The sequence below is a fragment of the Nannobrachium achirus genome, assembly GCF_963921795.1.
Source record: "Nannobrachium achirus genome assembly, chromosome: 19".
Classification (NCBI taxonomy): domain Eukaryota; kingdom Metazoa; phylum Chordata; class Actinopteri; order Myctophiformes; family Myctophidae; genus Nannobrachium; species Nannobrachium achirus.
The window spans coordinates 45,202,451-45,221,286 of NC_137826.1; the positions used below are offsets into that span (position 1 = coordinate 45,202,451).

At 45.0% G+C, this 18,836-nt stretch overlaps 1 protein-coding gene across 1 annotated transcript in view; it reads right to left on the reverse strand.

The window, feature by feature from the left end:
- Window positions 1–637: 637 nt before the first annotated feature.
- Window positions 638–18,836, reverse strand: part of LOC308304864 (voltage-gated potassium channel subunit beta-3-like) — a gene marked incomplete at both ends in the record, with an annotated part of 110,681 nt that continues 92,482 nt past the window's right edge. The window contains 6 exons of the mRNA XM_080749492.1: window positions 638–727; window positions 7,844–7,932; window positions 9,241–9,361; window positions 11,385–11,479; window positions 13,705–14,243; window positions 14,350–14,402. Coding sequence (XP_080605618.1) covers window positions 638–727; window positions 7,844–7,932; window positions 9,241–9,361; window positions 11,385–11,479; window positions 13,705–14,243; window positions 14,350–14,402 — 987 coding nt within the window. The remainder of the gene's footprint in view (window positions 728–7,843; window positions 7,933–9,240; window positions 9,362–11,384; window positions 11,480–13,704; window positions 14,244–14,349; window positions 14,403–18,836) is intronic.

An 18,836-nucleotide genomic window follows, 5' to 3' on the forward strand; every position in this document is an offset into this window, starting at 1 on the left:
CTCTCTCTCGATATATATCTATATCTACTAATCTTTCTCTCTCTGTTGGGAGCCAAGCATCATCGTACAGATTGGCAGTTCAGCTATGGGGGTAAATAACCGTATTTCCAGGCGACCTTTCACACAGTTCGTCGTACATCGAGTTGCGTTGCGGCGAGGAGGGGGCCGTCACTCCTCCGTGGAAGGTTTCTCTCCTTCGCCTTGAGAGACGAAGTCGAGGAGATAACGTACTGGTCCATTCTCAACCTCTTCAACGTCTTTCAATGTCTCAAACTCGATCTCCATGGATCCCTGCTGCTTCATAATGCCTTGGCCTCCCCTCTCTCGTAAAGAAATATGTGTGTCCGTGGAACTATCGGCAGTGAGTAAATATAATATGACCTAATCTGGCTTTGTGTTGCTTATATTTTTTCTTCTGTTTTGCACAATGAAAGATTTGCTTTGTTATTATTATAATTCTTTTTCCTCATACATGATAAGATGTATAATGCGCCAAATGGAATATGCGCACGTATTATAGGACATGCAAGTTTTCGAGTACACGGCTGAGCGAAGAAAAGCGATGTTTGTCCCGACATCATCGTTTTCTCTCGTTTTTCTTTTTTTTAAATGTTCGTTGTAGTTTTTCCCTCCGTCTTCATGCGCGAGACTCTTTCTTAGAGTGCGGCTTGTTCCCCAGGAGCGTGTCGATCTCGGTCACGGTCGTAGGAGTCATTTGGGACAGAATCTGAGAAATGTTCAAGTGAAAAGAGAAAGACAGGCGTTAGTTTAGAGCAGTGCAACCTTTTCAGGCTGCGACACCTGAAATAATCATATTTTAACTGGGGACCCCCCCACCCTGAATCATGAGCACTAAGAGTTGAGGCATTACATTTTGTGTAACATGGTTGTTCTATTGTGAAAATATCAGATCTACATGCTGGCGTTGTGAACATGTAGATCGGCTATTTTCACAATTTCTGCCTCTAATATTTGACAATTTGACCAATATTTAATTTGTCATTTTATAGGTATTAAAAAGTCCTCATAATTTGTCACTTTAGGATAGTGATGTGTCGTTCATGAGTGACTCGTTCATAAGATTCGAATAATTAGCAAGACTCATGAACGATTCGTTCAAATCCCTGACACTCACACTTTCGTTCACCCCCTGTACTCGCGACGTAATTGTGTTTTTCATTGGACGATCGGGCTATGAACGGTGAACGTGAATGAATCATTTGAACGGATCATTACCATGAACGAAATGATTCGTTCACTGAAATGAATGGGATTGCCCATCACTACTTTAGGAAAGTTTAGATACTGCACTCTACACTTAAACTTTATGTTGGCTTGTTTACTGTTGAGTGAGAAAACAATGTTGCACAATATTAAGCTAATCATCTGGGGACCCCCCAGAATCATTTTGGGACTCCCCCTGGGGGGTCCCAAACCCACAGGTTCTCAACCCACAGGTTGAGAACCACTGGCAGTAGGAGCGAGATCATTTAGCGACCTACAACTGGGTTGCAACCTGGTCGGTAGTTTTCACCGACTGGGTTGCTAAATCTACCGACTGGGTCGCTAAATCTACCGACTGGGTCGCTTTAGCGACCCAGTCGGTGAAAACTACCGACCAGGTTGCAACCCAGTTGTAGGTCGCTAAATGATCTCGCCCTCTCTCACCACTGGTTTAGAGAACGTGATTGGTGCTTTCTTTGCAGAGGCGCAATTTCAGGGAGAAATAGAGGGTGGCAAAAGATTAGAAGTTACACGGGGTAAATTATTAAGCCCCATTTCAAAAATAGCTAAAATAGTGGATCTACAAGCTCAAGCTTGTAGAGGTGATTTAATTTAAAAGAAGGGACTGATCTTTCTTTTGGTAGGGCTTTCTCAAAGGCTAAAGCCTGATCACCCCGAGTTATGATGAGGTGAGTTCAGGAACAACAAAGAGAGCCCTCTCGTATGGGAGGATCTAAGACTCATAGGGGACCCAGATTATCTAGAATGAAACTGGGAGCCTGTCTGTCCTTGCAGGGCTTTAAAAGTTATCTGTAAAATCTTGAAATCAATTCTCAAACTAACAGATAACAAGTGGAGACTGGAGTAGCTAAGACAGGTGCGATATGGTCCTGTTTTTAGACTTTTACAAGGGATCGATCTAGCTTCTTTGTTTTTGTATTCTTTTGCCAACACATATGCCATGTCCTAGTATGAGCAAATAGGGGAATCGGATCAACGTCACGTGATTCCCTTGTTTGACACGGCAAAAACTCTGAAGTGAGTATCAAAAAATATGATTATTGGCAGAATCACGAAAAGTTCGGCTGTCCCGTTTTAATCTTTCACAAGACTGGTGGTCGTTGAAATAACCTGCACTACAACACTTCACCATGTGTTGTGCTATGGCGAAATAAACCCCTTAAAATGTAACAATGGATACGTTCCGTAATGCAATTCCAACGGAAGCTGTGTTGTTTCACCCAAAGGAACCTGAAGGATTGGCGGATTCGGCCAAGCCCAGAAATACACAAGCTATCAATCCGAGAGAAAAGGAGCCCCCACCGGGACGACGTAGAGCCTCTGTCCTACTCCTCCCACCCAACACTCCCTGCTGACAGGTGTTGCGAGCTTGCAGAACAGCTGTTTTCAGCATGCAACGCGGCGTACGACGAAGCCTAAGTCAGGCTTTACTTGAGAGACGAACACGGAGGCGATGCACACACAGCACTTCAAATTGAATGCAAAGAAAGACGCCCGGGCGCGACGTGGACGATTCTGGCGTTCACAACGCCAGAATGAACACTGTTCACAATAGCGTTCATCTAGCGGATAGCAAACGCTCAGTTCATATTTGCCCAAAATATGAACGTGTTCATGAACGCGTGTTCATTGAACACGTTCAGGCACAACACTGCCCGCAGCAGTACATGCAGTGATCAGTGACATCACCGCCCTCCTCCCCCATGTAGTTGTACTGTATGATGTTGCGAGACCCGAAACACTCGTCGACCCCAGGCTACATCACTGATGATACGTCCCAGATGCATCCTTGTGATGTTTTATTTTCATTATTAGTTCTATTTATAGTGGCTCATAGGAATAGACTATGTGACAACCAGGAATAGTTTGGTGACCACCGGAGACTCGGTTGACGGCCGGAATTTAGACGGCACCCGGGAGCAGGTTGGGTTAGCGCCCCAGCCTGTGTCTTCCGTGAGGAAGAAGCCCAACAAATCCACGGTGAGGCCTTTAGGAGGGCCATTCAACTGCAGCAGCTGAATGGAATGTTTGGATTGGGGTCTGGTGCAACGCACAGGTTCTGAACCTGGTGAGAGCAGGAGAGGACCTGGTGAGACGTAGGAGGAGCCCGGCCAGGAGTCAACCCATAGAGCCTAGTTCTTCCACGTGCCAGAATAGTACCCCCAATCCCGGCAGAGTAGTTCCGTTGCAGCACATTGAGTGACCCTGTCTTTCCCTAATAGGACTGATCGTGGATAGCTACTGGGACGTAAGTCGGGACTTGATCAACCCCGGCTGGGTCACCTGGGCGAGGGTGTATGATGTTGCGAGACCCGAAACACTCGTCGACCCCAGGCTACATCACTGATGATACGTCCCAGATGCATCCTTGTGATGTTTTATTTTCATTATTAGTTCTATTTATAGTGGCTCATAGGAATAGACTATGTGACAACCAGGAATAGTTTGGTGACCACCGGAGACTCGGTTGACGGCCGGAATTTAGACGGCACCCGGGAGCAGGTTGGGTTAGCGCCCCAGCCTGTGTCTTCCGTGAGGAAGAAGCCCAACAAATCCACGGTGAGGCCTTTAGGAGGGCCATTCAACTGCAGCAGCTGAATGGAATGTTTGGATTGGGGTCTGGTGCAACGCACAGGTTCTGAACCTGGTGAGAGCAGGAGAGGACCTGGTGAGACGTAGGAGGAGCCCGGCCAGGAGTCAACCCATAGAGCCTAGTTCTTCCACGCGCCAGAATAGTACCCCCAATCCCGGCAGAGTAGTTCCGGTGCAGCACATTGAGTGACCCTGTCTTTCCCTAATAGGACTGATCGTGGATAGCTACTGGGACGTAAGTCGGGACTTGATCAACCCCGGCTGGGTCACCTGGGCGAGGGTGTATGATGTTGCGAGACCCGAAACACTCGTCGACCCCAGGCTACATCATTGATGATACGTCCCAGATGCATCCTTGTGATGTTTTATTTTCATTATTAGTTCTATTTATAGTGGCTCATAGGAATAGACTATGTGACAACCAGGAATAGTTTGGTGACCACCGGAGACTCGGTTGACGGCCGGAATTTAGACGGCACCCGGGAGCAGGTTGGGTTAGCACCCCAGCCTGTGTCTTCCGTGAGGAAGAAGCCCAACAAATCCACGGTGAGGCCTTTAGGAGGGCCATTCAACTGCAGCAGCTGAATGGAATGTTTGGATTGGGGTCTGGTGCAACGCACAGGTTCTGAACCTGGTGAGAGCAGGAGAGGACCTGGTGAGACGTAGGAGGAGCCCGGCCAGGAGTCAACCCATAGAGCCTAGTTCTTCCACGCGCCAGAATAGTACCCCCAATCCCGGCAGAGTAGTTCCGGTGCAGCACATTGAGTGACCCTGTCTTTCCCTAATAGGACTGATCGTGGATAGCTACTGGGACGTAAGTCGGGACTTGATCAACCCCGGCTGGGTCACCTGGGCGAGGGTGTATGATGTTGCGAGACCCGAAACACTCGTCGACCCCAGGCTACATCACTGATGATACGTCCCAGATGCATCCTTGTGATGTTTTATTTTCATTATTAGTTCTATTTATAGTGGCTCATAGGAATAGACTATGTGACAACCAGGAATAGTTTGGTGACCACCGGAGACTCGGTTGACGGCCGGAATTTAGACGGCACCCGGGAGCAGGTTGGGTTAGCGCCCCAGCCTGTGTCTTCCGTGAGGAAGAAGCCCAACAAATCCACGGTGAGGCCTTTAGGAGGGCCATTCAACTGCAGCAGCTGAATGGAATGTTTGGATTGGGGTCTGGTGCAACGCACAGGTTCTGAACCTGGTGAGAGCAGGAGAGGACCTGGTGAGACGTAGGAGGAGCCCGGCCAGGAGTCAACCCATAGAGCCTAGTTCTTCCACGCGCCAGAATAGTACCCCCAATCCCGGCAGAGTAGTTCCGGTGCAGCACATTGAGTGACCCTGTCTTTCCCTAATAGGACTGATCGTGGATAGCTACTGGGACGTAAGTCGGGACTTGATCAACCCCGGCTGGGTCACCTGGGCGAGGGTGTATGATGTTGCGAGACCCGAAACACTCGTCGACCCCAGGCTACATCACTGATGATACGTCCCAGATGCATCCTTGTGATGTTTTATTTTCATTATTAGTTCTATTTATAGTGGCTCATAGGAATAGACTATGTGACAACCAGGAATAGTTTGGTGACCACCGGAGACTCGGTTGACGGCCGGAATTTAGACGGCACCCGGGAGCAGGTTGGGTTAGCGCCCCAGCCTGTGTCTTCCGTGAGGAAGAAGCCCAACAAATCCACGGTGAGGCCTTTAGGAGGGCCATTCAACTGCAGCAGCTGAATGGAATGTTTGGATTGGGGTCTGGTGCAACGCACAGGTTCTGAACCTGGTGAGAGCAGGAGAGGACCTGGTGAGACGTAGGAGGAGCCCGGCCAGGAGTCAACCCATAGAGCCTAGTTCTTCCACGCGCCAGAATAGTACCCCCAATCCCGGCAGAGTAGTTCCGGTGCAGCACATTGAGTGACCCTGTCTTTCCCTAATAGGACTGATCGTGGATAGCTACTGGGACGTAAGTCGGGACTTGATCAACCCCGGCTGGGTCACCTGGGCGAGGGTGTATGATGTTGCGAGACCCGAAACACTCGTCGACCCCAGGCTACATCACTGATGATACGTCCCAGATGCATCCTTGTGATGTTTTATTTTCATTATTAGTTCTATTTATAGTGGCTCATAGGAATAGACTATGTGACAACCAGGAATAGTTTGGTGACCACCGGAGACTCGGTTGACGGCCGGAATTTAGACGGCACCCGGGAGCAGGTTGGGTTAGCGCCCCAGCCTGTGTCTTCCGTGAGGAAGAAGCCCAACAAATCCACGGTGAGGCCTTTAGGAGGGCCATTCAACTGCAGCAGCTGAATGGAATGTTTGGATTGGGGTCTGGTGCAACGCACAGGTTCTGAACCTGGTGAGAGCAGGAGAGGACCTGGTGAGACGTAGGAGGAGCCCGGCCAGGAGTCAACCCATAGAGCCTAGTTCTTCCACGCGCCAGAATAGTACCCCCAATCCCGGCAGAGTAGTTCCGGTGCAGCACATTGAGTGACCCTGTCTTTCCCTAATAGGACTGATCGTGGATAGCTACTGGGACGTAAGTCGGGACTTGATCAACCCCGGCTGGGTCACCTGGGCGAGGGTGTATGATGTTGCGAGACCCGAAACACTCGTCGACCCCAGGCTACATCACTGATGATACGTCCCAGATGCATCCTTGTGATGTTTTATTTTCATTATTAGTTCTATTTATAGTGGCTCATAGGAATAGACTATGTGACAACCAGGAATAGTTTGGTGACCACCGGAGACTCGGTTGACGGCCGGAATTTAGACGGCACCCGGGAGCAGGTTGGGTTAGCGCCCCAGCCTGTGTCTTCCGTGAGGAAGAAGCCCAACAAATCCACGGTGAGGCCTTTAGGAGGGCCATTCAACTGCAGCAGCTGAATGGAATGTTTGGATTGGGGTCTGGTGCAACGCACAGGTTCTGAACCTGGTGAGAGCAGGAGAGGACCTGGTGAGAAGTAGGAGGAGCCCGGCCAGGAGTCAACCCATAGAGCCTAGTTCTTCCACGCGCCAGAATAGTACCCCCAATCCCGGCAGAGTAGTTCCGGTGCAGCACATTGAGTGACCCTGTCTTTCCCTAATAGGACTGATCGTGGATAGCTACTGGGACGTAAGTCGGGACTTGATCAACCCCGGCTGGGTCACCTGGGCGAGGGTGTATGATGTTGCGAGACCCGAAACACTCGTCGACCCCAGGCTACATCACTGATGATACGTCCCAGATGCATCCTTGTGATGTTTTATTTTCATTCTGTACATTCAGTGATCAGTGACTAGAGATGGGACGATAAGTGATATTATCGTTTATCGTGATAAAAAAAAAACACTCACGATAATCGTGGATATTTGATTTATTGTGATATCGTCCTCCGTCATGCACTGGGATCAATTCACCTTTTATTTGCCAAGCTGCATATCTGGTAGCACTTAAACCCTCTATAATTGGTAAAAGGTACTTGTATAATATATATAATATATTGTACAATGACGTCTTTTTTTCCACTCTCTATCAAAAGTCCTAGCCGATCAAAAAATAGCCGATCTACAAGCTCGCAGCGTTGTGACTCGTGAGCTTGTAGATCTGCTATTTTTTGGCAAATGTTCCGCCCCAGGATAATGGATGTCGGGGATAATTTGATTATCACGATGATATCATAAACCGCAATTTCTTTGGTCACAATAATTCTTGCTCTTCAAGCAAGTGAAATTTTGGTGCGCTGGTACAGGGGCTGCACCGCGACTCAGCGTGTCACGTATGCCTTGATGTGTTACAAATGTTTGTATATATGTTTTGAATACATGACTGCTGTGTCGTAAGACAAATTTCAGTGTGAACTGACAATAAAGTACTATATCATATCATATCATCATATCGTGATATGACATTTTCATATCGTCCCATCCCCATGTAGTAGGAGTACATGCAGTGATCAGTGACATCACCCTCCTCCCCCATGCATCCTATAGGGACGTGAGATGTTTGTACCTGCAGGGCTCCCAGGTTCTCCACCAGCTGCTCCGTGGTGGAGACCCCCAGCAGCACGCTGCTCACTCCCTCACTGCGCAGGCACCAGGCTGCACCGCCACAGGGGGGGGGGGGGGGGGGGGGGGGAGGAGAGAGAGAGAGAGAGAGAGAGAGAGAGAGACGGAAAGATGGAGGGAGAGAGACAGATGCACAGAAAGATGGGGAGAGAGAGGGAGAGATTAACAGACAGGCAGAGAGAGGAAATAAATAAATAAGTGTAAATGTAATATTAGCTGTAATAAACTGGTGAGTAGTGAGTGATTGCCAATTGCTGGGCAGATGTGGCTGATTGTGACTTAGGGAACAAGGCCAAAACATTGCATGTGAAAAATAAGAATATATATATTCCATTAGAAAAATTAAATAAAATACATTCCAGCTGAACGCTGGGTTACTTCATTCCCAAAAGGGACAAAAAGCAATATCACTGCAGTGCAGTCAAATAATCAGTGTTCATTTAAAACTTGTAGTCCGTAATATTCATATTCTGTGCAAGATTCAAACCCGGCTCATACTATACACAACATATCGCTCTTCTAAGATTAGAATGATTTCTGCTTCAGGCAGTACTGCTTGTCAACCAGTAGGGGTCCTACCAGACAACAGCGTCTCAATGGAAGAGCATGGAGCCAGCCCACTGCTCTTATTAAAATAAGATTTGCAGCTTTAATTTGACTCTGAGTGCAGTCAGTGCACGCGTGTAACCAAATTAAGTTACACATCCATCAAACTCTGAGGATTCTTATGAGTGAATGGAGAATGACATTGCACGTGTCAGTGGTGTAAAGTAACTAAGTACATTTAAGTACTGTCCTTAAGTAAAACATTTGTACTTTACTTGGGTATTTCCAATTTCAAATACTTTTACTTCTACTCCACCTCATCTCGGATCAAAATGTTGTACTTTTACTCCACTACATTTATTTGTAAGTTACTATTTACTTTGTAGAATTTGATTCTTATTACTAAACATACATTAACCACTTCAACCCTATTATTTTGCTCATTTGAAAATAGCCGATCTACAAGCTCTCAATGCGTCGCGGTGTGACGCATTGTGAGCGTGTAGATCTGCTATTTTCAAAAGATTTTTTTTAATACATTTTCAAAACTTGAAATGGGACATTCTGCATTACGACTACCGGTACTTTTATTTTTCGTACTTTAAGTACATTTTGATGCCATTACTTTTGTACTTTTACTCAAGTACATTTTTACTTCCAGACTTTTACTTGTAACAGAGTATTTCTACATTGCAGTACTGATACTTTTACTCAAGTGAAACATTATGAGAACCTTTTCCACCACTGGCATGCGTGTCTCTTCTTTGCCTCGGTGTATAGTTTAGTTTAGTTTACCTATTGCTAGCTGAGCTGCAGTGCAGCCCATCCTGTCGGCCAGTAGATGGAGCTCTTTGATCTTAGCCAGCTGCCTGCGCCCCTCCTCACTGGCCACTCTCTCCTTCAACCACTGGTATCCCTGCAGACACACAGACAGACACACACACACACAGACACATACACAGACAGACACACAGACAGACAGACAGGGAGGAGATGGAGACCAGCACATTGGATTAAATGCAACCATAACGCTCCCTTTTTACAGGCTCTGTCTGCCTTCAAACCAATAATTGGCCGCCTTAATGCCTGGCAGGAGGAGGATTCTGTCGCTAAAAGGGACTTGGAGGGAAATGTACTGGAAAGAATCTGTAATACTCTTCTCCTCATTTGATTGAACATTAAAAGACATCCCTCCACCCCATCCCCTCTCCTCCTAAGCCTTTATTCTCCTCCAAAATCACCTCAGAATGGGTCCATATTACACGCTTAGGCTTATTTAAAGGTGGCATGAGTCACTGGTTCACAAACAGCGGTCCAGGACACATTTGTGGGCCGTGGACACATTGTTATGGGTCCCTTTATCCCGAGATTTTGTTTTAATTATTATTATTTCAAAACATTCCCAAAAAAACAAAATCTTTCATGAATTAAAATAAAATTCGATGTTTTTTTTGTTTTTTTCAGTAATTTCATGAATAAATAAAATAAAAACCTAAGAAATTCTACATTAGAAAACAAATGTTTAAGAAGTAGTGAAAATAATATAATAGTGTTTGTTCAGTAACAGGATTCCCCAGCTCTTTAATAAACAAATACATTTTCAGCTTTTTCATCCAAACAGGGAAAGATAACCCATTAATCAGCTTCCAAGTTTATAGTGTTCCAGTTCCAATTCTGTCTGCTCATTTGTTTTGTTTCATCACTTCTAATTTCACTTTTTGTTTATCCTACTGTATCCTGTATATGAGTTCTAACTTCTGATTGGATGGCATTGGTATCCTGACCTGGAAATGTAGTTCCACACTCCACACGCCACATTGCATAATACTGAGGGGCAGAAACCTCTTACAGTATGTCCATATTTAAACTTATTTGTTGTAATTAATGCCCTACTTTAAGGGGTGGCAGTGGATCAGGGGCAGAGTGGCCGTTTGGCAACCGGAAGATTCCCAGTTCGATCTCGGGCTCCCCTAGAGTTAGTGTTGAAGAGTCCTTGAGCAAGACTCTCTCCCGATGAGCAGGTTGGTGCCTTGCATGGACCATTTACTTTGTCAATCTACAGTATGTCACAGAAAAGTAGCAAAAAAAATAGACGAACTATAAGCTCAAAATGCGTCGCAGTGAGACGCGTTTTGATCATGTAGATCTATTTTTACAATTTCTTTTAGTGGAATTCGGGATTATTTTTAGCAATTTGCAAAACCTTTGGACTCACACAGTCTCCTTCAAAATGAAAACAGTCTGTTCTGATCTGTTCAGGTGCTTAGTTGCCTTTTTACAAACCACAGCGCATGCGCTGCACACAGTACCCTGGCATGCCTGCCATAAGCTTAGCAACAACAGTATGTGAAGGGTATTATTATTATTGGCTTCAGTTACAGGGACACACCGTTATGTCTGAGGTGTGAAAATAAGGAATGTTTGTAACAGAAGCACATCCTACTGTCAGAGTTAAGGGAGGGTCCTTGAAATGTAAAGGTTTGAAACCACTGGTCTATAGAGCAATGATTGCTATCAGAATAGAAGAGCCATTTGACACGGTGAAATCTCGCTGCTGCTACTACTACGTGTCATCATTTTGACAACGGAGCGTCGGGAGGGTTAGCGACTCACCCCACGGAGGTTAGGTTTGGGTGTCGAAAAGATGACACATAGTAACAGCGAAACGCTCCCATTTGACACATTCCTACAAATAAATATTCTCTGTCGACCTCATATGTCCAAAACTGTTACCTTTCAGGATTACATTTCCAAAATAGCAAAAGCACATTGCAGATTTGCTACTTCTGATGCTTCTGTGTGACACTATGATCGAGTATAGGGTGTTCATTTGTAAAACAAAGACAAACAGTTAAAATATGGAGATAAGAGGTTTCTGTCAGACAGCAACGGTACTGTATATCATTCACAACACTCAGTGTGATGATGGTTCCACTGACCTTGATGGTAGCTCTGGAGATGTCAGGGACTCCGTCGCTGTACTTGCCCGTTATCAGCCCACATGCCAGGGGAGACCAGGTCATCGCTCCAACACCTGACACACAACACAGGAGGGAAATGCATCTTTAGTCAAACCGTACAGTGCACTGTTATGGGAATTGATTCATTTTGTTTATGGACTGAACACTTAAATGGCCCAATCTTGCCTTACCCCATATGCCTAGACTTTTTGGGGGATTTTGTAATATTTTGAAAAACGTTTTAAATAGGGATGGGACGATACGCGATATTATCATTTATCGTGATAAAAAACGTATCGTGGAGATTTCATTTATTGTGACATCGTCCTCCGTCATGCACTGGGATCAATTCAGCCTTTATTTGCTGAGCTGCATATCTGGTACCACTTAAACCCTCTATAATTGGTAAAAGGTACTTATAATATACATACTTGATACAGTCTTTTTTTCACTCTCTAACAAATGTCTTTGCCAAAAAATTTCTTTGCCAAAAAAAAAAAAATAGCAAATGTTCTGCCCCAAGAAAATGGATTTTGATTTTGTCACAATAATCGTAATATGACATTTTCATATCGTCCCATCCCTAGTTTTAAAAGAGTGAAAACAGCTGATCTACGTTGTGAGCTTGTAGATCGTCTATTTTCAAAATAGTAAAAGAAAGAAACACACACAACTATCAGTCATTTATGTTGGGACCCCTTGGATCCCACCCAAAGGGCCCCTGTGGGTCCCTCAACCCCACGTTGTGAATCGCTGCTCTCAAATCTCTTCGGTGGAAAATAGCACCATCTTCTACAAGCTCAGATCTACAAGCTCATTTGGACCATGCACCACCAAGGACCACTCTGAGAACCCATGGCTAAATGAGCAATGACAACCCAAGGGCTAAAACAAGACCTACTTTATATCTCCCAACATGATCCAACAAGCTCGTTATCTCCTTTAATTAAATCACATTTTTAATTCCCCTCACCATCGCCACCACCAATACCCCCCCCCCTCCCCCTCCACCCCCCAAGACCCAAATAAAAATTAGATTTGGATTAAGTGATAGCGTAAAATTAGCCCTTATTTGTTATGCTAAATATATACAGTCGGCCAGTAAGCAGTTTATGAGGTTTCACATGAACATGGATGATGATGTCCTATGGGCAGCTATGGTCACATGACCAACGTGCTTCTATATATATATAGCAGCAGCAGACGGCCAGCAGGGATTCTGATCTTCTGTTCTGTTCTTTTTTCTTAACGCTGTGGCTCCAAAGAGACAAGGCCGTATGGAACACTTTGTATGTTTGTACGTACAGTACAGTACAATATGTACAGTGTATCGCTCAGGGCTGGACTGGGACATACAGTACAATAAATTCATCCCTAGGGGGCGATCTTGGCCCAGACCGGCCCCCACCGCAACCGGTGCTAACCGAACACAGAAGATCTACAAGCCCATAACGCGTGCAATGCCTCTACACGTATTGTGGTGCTTATATCAGATGTTATGTTTGGGTGGGGCCACAGTAGCCTGTGATTCGGCTAATATGCTGGTATTCAGATGTTGGACAAGCCAGTGTGGCTGTCTCTCTGCCTCTGTGGGCCGGTGCTATTGAAGGATTGGCCCTCTCCACTCATACAGTAGTTGCCACCCAACCTAAAGATTACCGTAACTGACATAAAACTGAAAATGTTTTTTTTTTGTTTTGTTTTTTGTTACCGGGCATATGCCCTGTATGCCAGATGACCAGTCCACAGCTGGTATCGCTTCATGCATACAGTACATAGGCCTACCGTACATACATACATACATACATACTGTACATACATACATAATGTACATCAGGGGTCAGCGACATTTGCCATGTTTTTATTTTCTTGATAGTCAGTGTGATTACATTTTTGTTAATTTTTATTTTGAGGGTTCAGTCTGAAATGGCCTCGCAACCAATGAGAAGGTTCCATCCCCTCAGGCTATGGCACTCACATGGTGTGCAGTGTTATTGTTTGTAGCCTGCAGGTGTTGTGTTGGCCAAGGTAGTGAGAGATGGGCAGATGGCCAAACTGCAGAATGCTTGTTAACAAGTTGCTTATTTCTAACCTAAAATGTTTTACATATTTTAGTCTTCTGGTTAAGTTTAAATTGAGTAATACACTGTGAAAACCGTCAAAAATACACTTTTTGGGGGCATTTATTGTTAGGAATGATCATAATGATGACCACAGATATGCTATATCAGTGCGAAAAAGGTATTTTTCATTTCACCAGGTCTTTAAAATTGAAATTTGAGCCGTCGGAGCTCCCGACGGCCAGTTTTCACGGTGTGGTTCTTTTGCTGCATGTTTTCGTCTGTAGCCATGGCTGCCAGTTCCCGCCTGATGTCGTGTCGGAGTTTCGACTGCTCCAGACCGCACTGAATAACCGCTAGCTTGCATAATGTCCTCAGATTAGTAGCTAAGTTCAAAACATCAAGGAGGATCATGCGATCCCCCACCTTGCAACAGCTCATACTAAACAACCTAGATGGTGGCTGTTTCCCTTTGGGCTTCACCGTCTTCCAGGAAAAGGTCTCTGGATTGAGTTTCCACAGATCTCCGAATCTCTGATGAACTTTTCTTCCACCAAATATGTACAGCTCTCCATTGTAGGCAAAGGCGGAATGGCCCTTGCGTTCGATCGGACGAAGCCGTGTAGAAGGGGCACTCAGCCAGAGGTTGGTCTCTGTGTCAAACACTCTGATGGTGTTGTAGTAGTCTCCCCTCCAGCTCCCACAGCCCCCAAAGACAAACATCTTTGTCCCGATGATGGTGGCAGAGTGACCCGATGAAGCAGGCGGTAAAGTGCCTCTGGTGTTAATTAAAGACCAGACCATTGTGGCGGTGTCCAACTTGTGCATGTCATTAGCGTATCCATTCAGCTGCATGTATCCTCCATGGATATACATGGCCTTGCCCAAGACACAGGCTGAGTGGCCCTGCTTCCTCTGTGGAACAGTCCCAGAAACACTGGGTTTGAGCCATACGTGGTCGTCGACATCAAATGCATAAAGGACGTTGCAGAAAGGAAACCCGCCCCAGATGTGGACGACACGATCTATCAGCACAGCAGTGTGGTACTGGTTCATAGGGGGTCCCGCAATGTGAGGTTGTCCTCTTCCAGGTGGCACTGGGTGAATCTTCTTCCATAGCAAAGACACTGTGTTGAAGACGTGCACCTCCATTGGATTCGTGTTGTTGAGGCACGTTCCAAAGGAGTAGACCGTGTACCCAACGGCCACGTCACAATGACCTTCTCCTCTCTCTCTGATCACCGTCCAACACATCTCTCTCTATTTCTCTCTCTTCCCAGCCTTTTGTCCCTGTGCTCTATGTACAGAGCGCCCGCGTGTTCCCTTCTCTCCTCTCTCGTCCTTTCCGCCTCTCTACTCTAAGCCTCTATGACTTCTCTATATCCTGAGACAGCGTTCATATAAGCTGAGCAGAGCTCCGGTGTGACCTCACACAACACAAACCGTTGCTACGCACAACCCCAAGACTGGTCGGCTGACCATGACGATGGCTTAAAAGCAGCCGTACAACAATGCATTGGGCTTGGGTAAAAGTCCAAAAGTATCAAGAGCAAAAGTGCCAAAACGTTTCAAAAATGTGTTCAGCATTTTAGCTTTGTTTAACCCATTTAGTGCTCCAGAAATTAACGGGTTAAAATGTCCAGCGTGCCTTTCGCAGCCTTCATCCGCGACCGTTCTCTTATTTTGAAGGCTAGAAGGCCATTGCGTAAACACTTCCGGTTTGACGTCATGACGTCATTCACCGGAAGCGATCGTCAACAACATGCGGTTTTGTAATGGCCGACCGTTGCCTTTCAACATGTGTTTTTTTAGCGAGAATCTAATGCCATCCTTGGCTTCTAAAGTGTTTTTTGGAGATAATGGACATTAAAGATGAGATCGGCCGTCGGCCTCCATGTTAAGGGATTACTATTTTGTGCACGTGCATCCGTGATGATGATGAATCGGCGAGTCCAATCGTGCCAATCGTTTCCAACGGACCCTAGGGTAAGAACGCCAGCGTTACTCTATATACAGTATTTTACGCGAGTATACTCGGGATCGGCACTTTAAATACTTGAGTATTTTTCACAAGTATACTCGGGATCGGCTAGAAATGAGTTAAAAAGGCAAGCAACGTGGGCAAGGTACATGTGATAGTGAGTGTGCCATGTCAACTTTAATTTGAACTAGAAATACTATTCCTACGAAACAGTGTGGGCTCGCATGTAACTCCATGTATGGGCATAAAGATCTACCCTTTGGTTGCACCTCATCTTTTATACTGTCTTGTGTACTGTACTGCCTTCATACTGTCGAGGAGAACTTGACTGCACTGCCTTTGTACTGTCGAGGAGAATAGGTTACGTAATAGGTCATGTCATTTTTGAGGAGAACTTGACTGATAAATTATGTTATTTTTGAGCAGAACTTAATTAATATAATAATAATGAAGATAACATAGTGTTCTCGCTTTCAGCGAGCCCACAATTATGACACCACATCAAAATGAAGGATTTCCTACAGATTTTGAATGTGCCTAAGGTTGCCTACCCCTGCTGTACATACCTACATACTGTACATACTTAACGGTACGTACGTACATACATACATACATATATACATATATACATACATACATACATACATACATACATACATACACACATACATACATACATACATAGACATACATACATACATACATACATACATACATACATATATACATATATACATATATACATATATACATACATACATACATACATACATACATACACACATACATACATACATAGACATACATACATACATACATACATACATACATACATACATACATACATAGACATACATACATACATAGACATACATACTGTACATACAAATGACCTTTATCTGCTTAACAACAGTGCTGCATACGTGTTGAATAACTCTTATCTAATGTACGTAAGCACATACTGTACTGACACACTTGTCAGATGAAACTGACATCAGTGCTCAATGATACAAGATGCATGTTTTGTTCCTACTCATTCTGCTCTTTTCTAAGTCTCATATTATTAATCAATCAATCAATCAATCAATCAACATTTATACGTAACTGATTGCTCTTCTCTATTGTCTCAAAGCCTGTATCATAGCCTGTTTGTAATATAGACAAGGGAAAGTAAACGATTATGTCCCACTATCAGGGTCGGTACAGTGGGACTATCACTATAACGTCTGTACCGTAGCTTGTTGGAATGACAAGCACCTTGACGTTCTGTCATAATAATACTGTTTTGATGAGCTCATCCTGGACGTGTTATTTTTGCCCTTGTACCTTACGGTATTTTAATAACTGATGAGCAGGAGTAGATCATCACATTCTAACCCATTCAGAACGGGTACACAGTATTGTCTATCATTATTTTATGCTTTAACTATTGAAAAATAGCAGATATACAAGCTCACAGTGCGGCACCGAGTGCCGCGCTGCGAGCTTGTAGATCTGCTATTTTTGAAAAATCGCGAAAATTCGAATTTTGACCCGATTCTGTGTCTTTTGAATCCTTCTAAGGTTTTTTGAAAAACCTATGTTTCTATGTCAGCAATCTGGCCAGCCATCATCAAAGAACTCAACTCAACTGGAGCTCAGTTAGTCTGTTCTTGATAGACGACTATGTCAGTGGTTATCAAACCTTTTCATGTGAAGGACCCCCAAAATGATATTTATTTGGCCACGGACCCCCATCTCAAAATATCTAGTTCCAGGGACCCCCCAGAAGCAAAATTTGAGTTACAAACGTTCGCTTTGAAAATACATATATTCAAAGATTTGCACTCATTTTCACAACTTTTTCAAAAATAGCAGATCTACAAGCTCGCAGCGCGGCACTCGGTGCCGCGCTGTGAGCTTGTATATCTGCTATTTTTCACTGGTTAAAGCATTCAATAATTCTAGGCCTAAATGGGTTTTAAATGAGGCTGTTGGTTTGTTTGTGCTTGTGTCAGAAACACTTCTGATCCTGTGGAGTAAACAGAATGCAAATCAGCTGTTTGAATCACGGCTCATGTTCTAAATGAATCATCGGATTAATTTGGTTAGAGAAAAGTGACTCATGCAACAGCCGCGGACTGGAGTCAAACGTGCACCGTGCCTAACATGGATAATGGATATACGTGGTTGGCGTGAGCAGGAACCGTGCTTGGCAGTGCACGGCGGTGCCAAAACTGTTACTTTTTCATTATTAAAATTCCAAAACGGCTAAAGTAGCAGCTCCATTTGCACAGCGTTTCGAGCTTGCACTTTTGATGCTTTTTCGTAATTCGGGGGGAAGAATCTATGAAAAACAAAACTAGTAAGACGCCTAAGGGCAAGACTGACACAATATGTCCATATATGGGCTTAATATAGATGACATCAGGGATCTCCAAATATGGGCACAATAGGGACAAGGACAGCCATGTATGGAGCATAACATGGGCTTAATATTGATGACATCAGGGATCTCCATATATGGGCATAAAAGGGACAAGGACGGCAATATACAGTATGGAGTGTGACATGAGGCTTGACTGACTGACTGACTGACTGACTGACTGACTGACTGACTGACTGACTGACATGAGGCGGAGGTTTTGATACTAACTGATAATAACGACATTACTGTAGCTCTTGAAACCCCAGAACATTAAGGCCGCCTAGCGCTTTGTGTTAGTGTGTGTGTGTGTGTGTGTGTGTATGTACTGTACGTACAGTATGTGTAGGTACTGTATACACAGTATATGACCTTATCTTGACTTTATCTTGTTCTATATCGATGTCGACTCGTTCTTTCTGCTTGGATTCATCAATGCTAGGGCCTGTCACCTCCGCATAGCGCTGACTGCTTGAGTCCAGAGCAGCTGTTCTGCTTGACTTTTCATGCATGACAGTCGCTGGGGGTTTGCTGACAGGAGAGAAACCCCCACTGAGAGAGCAGAAATACACTATATTGTTCATGAGAGAGGCCGACGGCATAGCTCAGGGGTAAAGAAACCGTTATTAGAGCACGAAGGGTTCCCAGTTCGAATCCGGGCTCCCCCTGAGTTAATGTCGAAGAGTCCTTGAGCAAGACTCTGAACCCCTAGTTGCTCCCGGTGAGTAGGTTGGAGCCTTGCATGGTTTCCTCCGCCACCGGTGTATGAATGTGTGCGTGAATGGGTGAATGTAATGCACAATCTATGTAAAGCGCCTTGGATGAAAGCGCTATATAAATGCACCATTTGCCGACAGAGAATCATGCAGTGGAAGAGAGCAAGGATCCAAACCCCTTTAAGACTCTTCTCCCTTCTGCATCCCAAACTGTGGAACAAACTCCCCATCGACCCCTCCCCCATTTGATGTAGGACCTCATGTGTACCT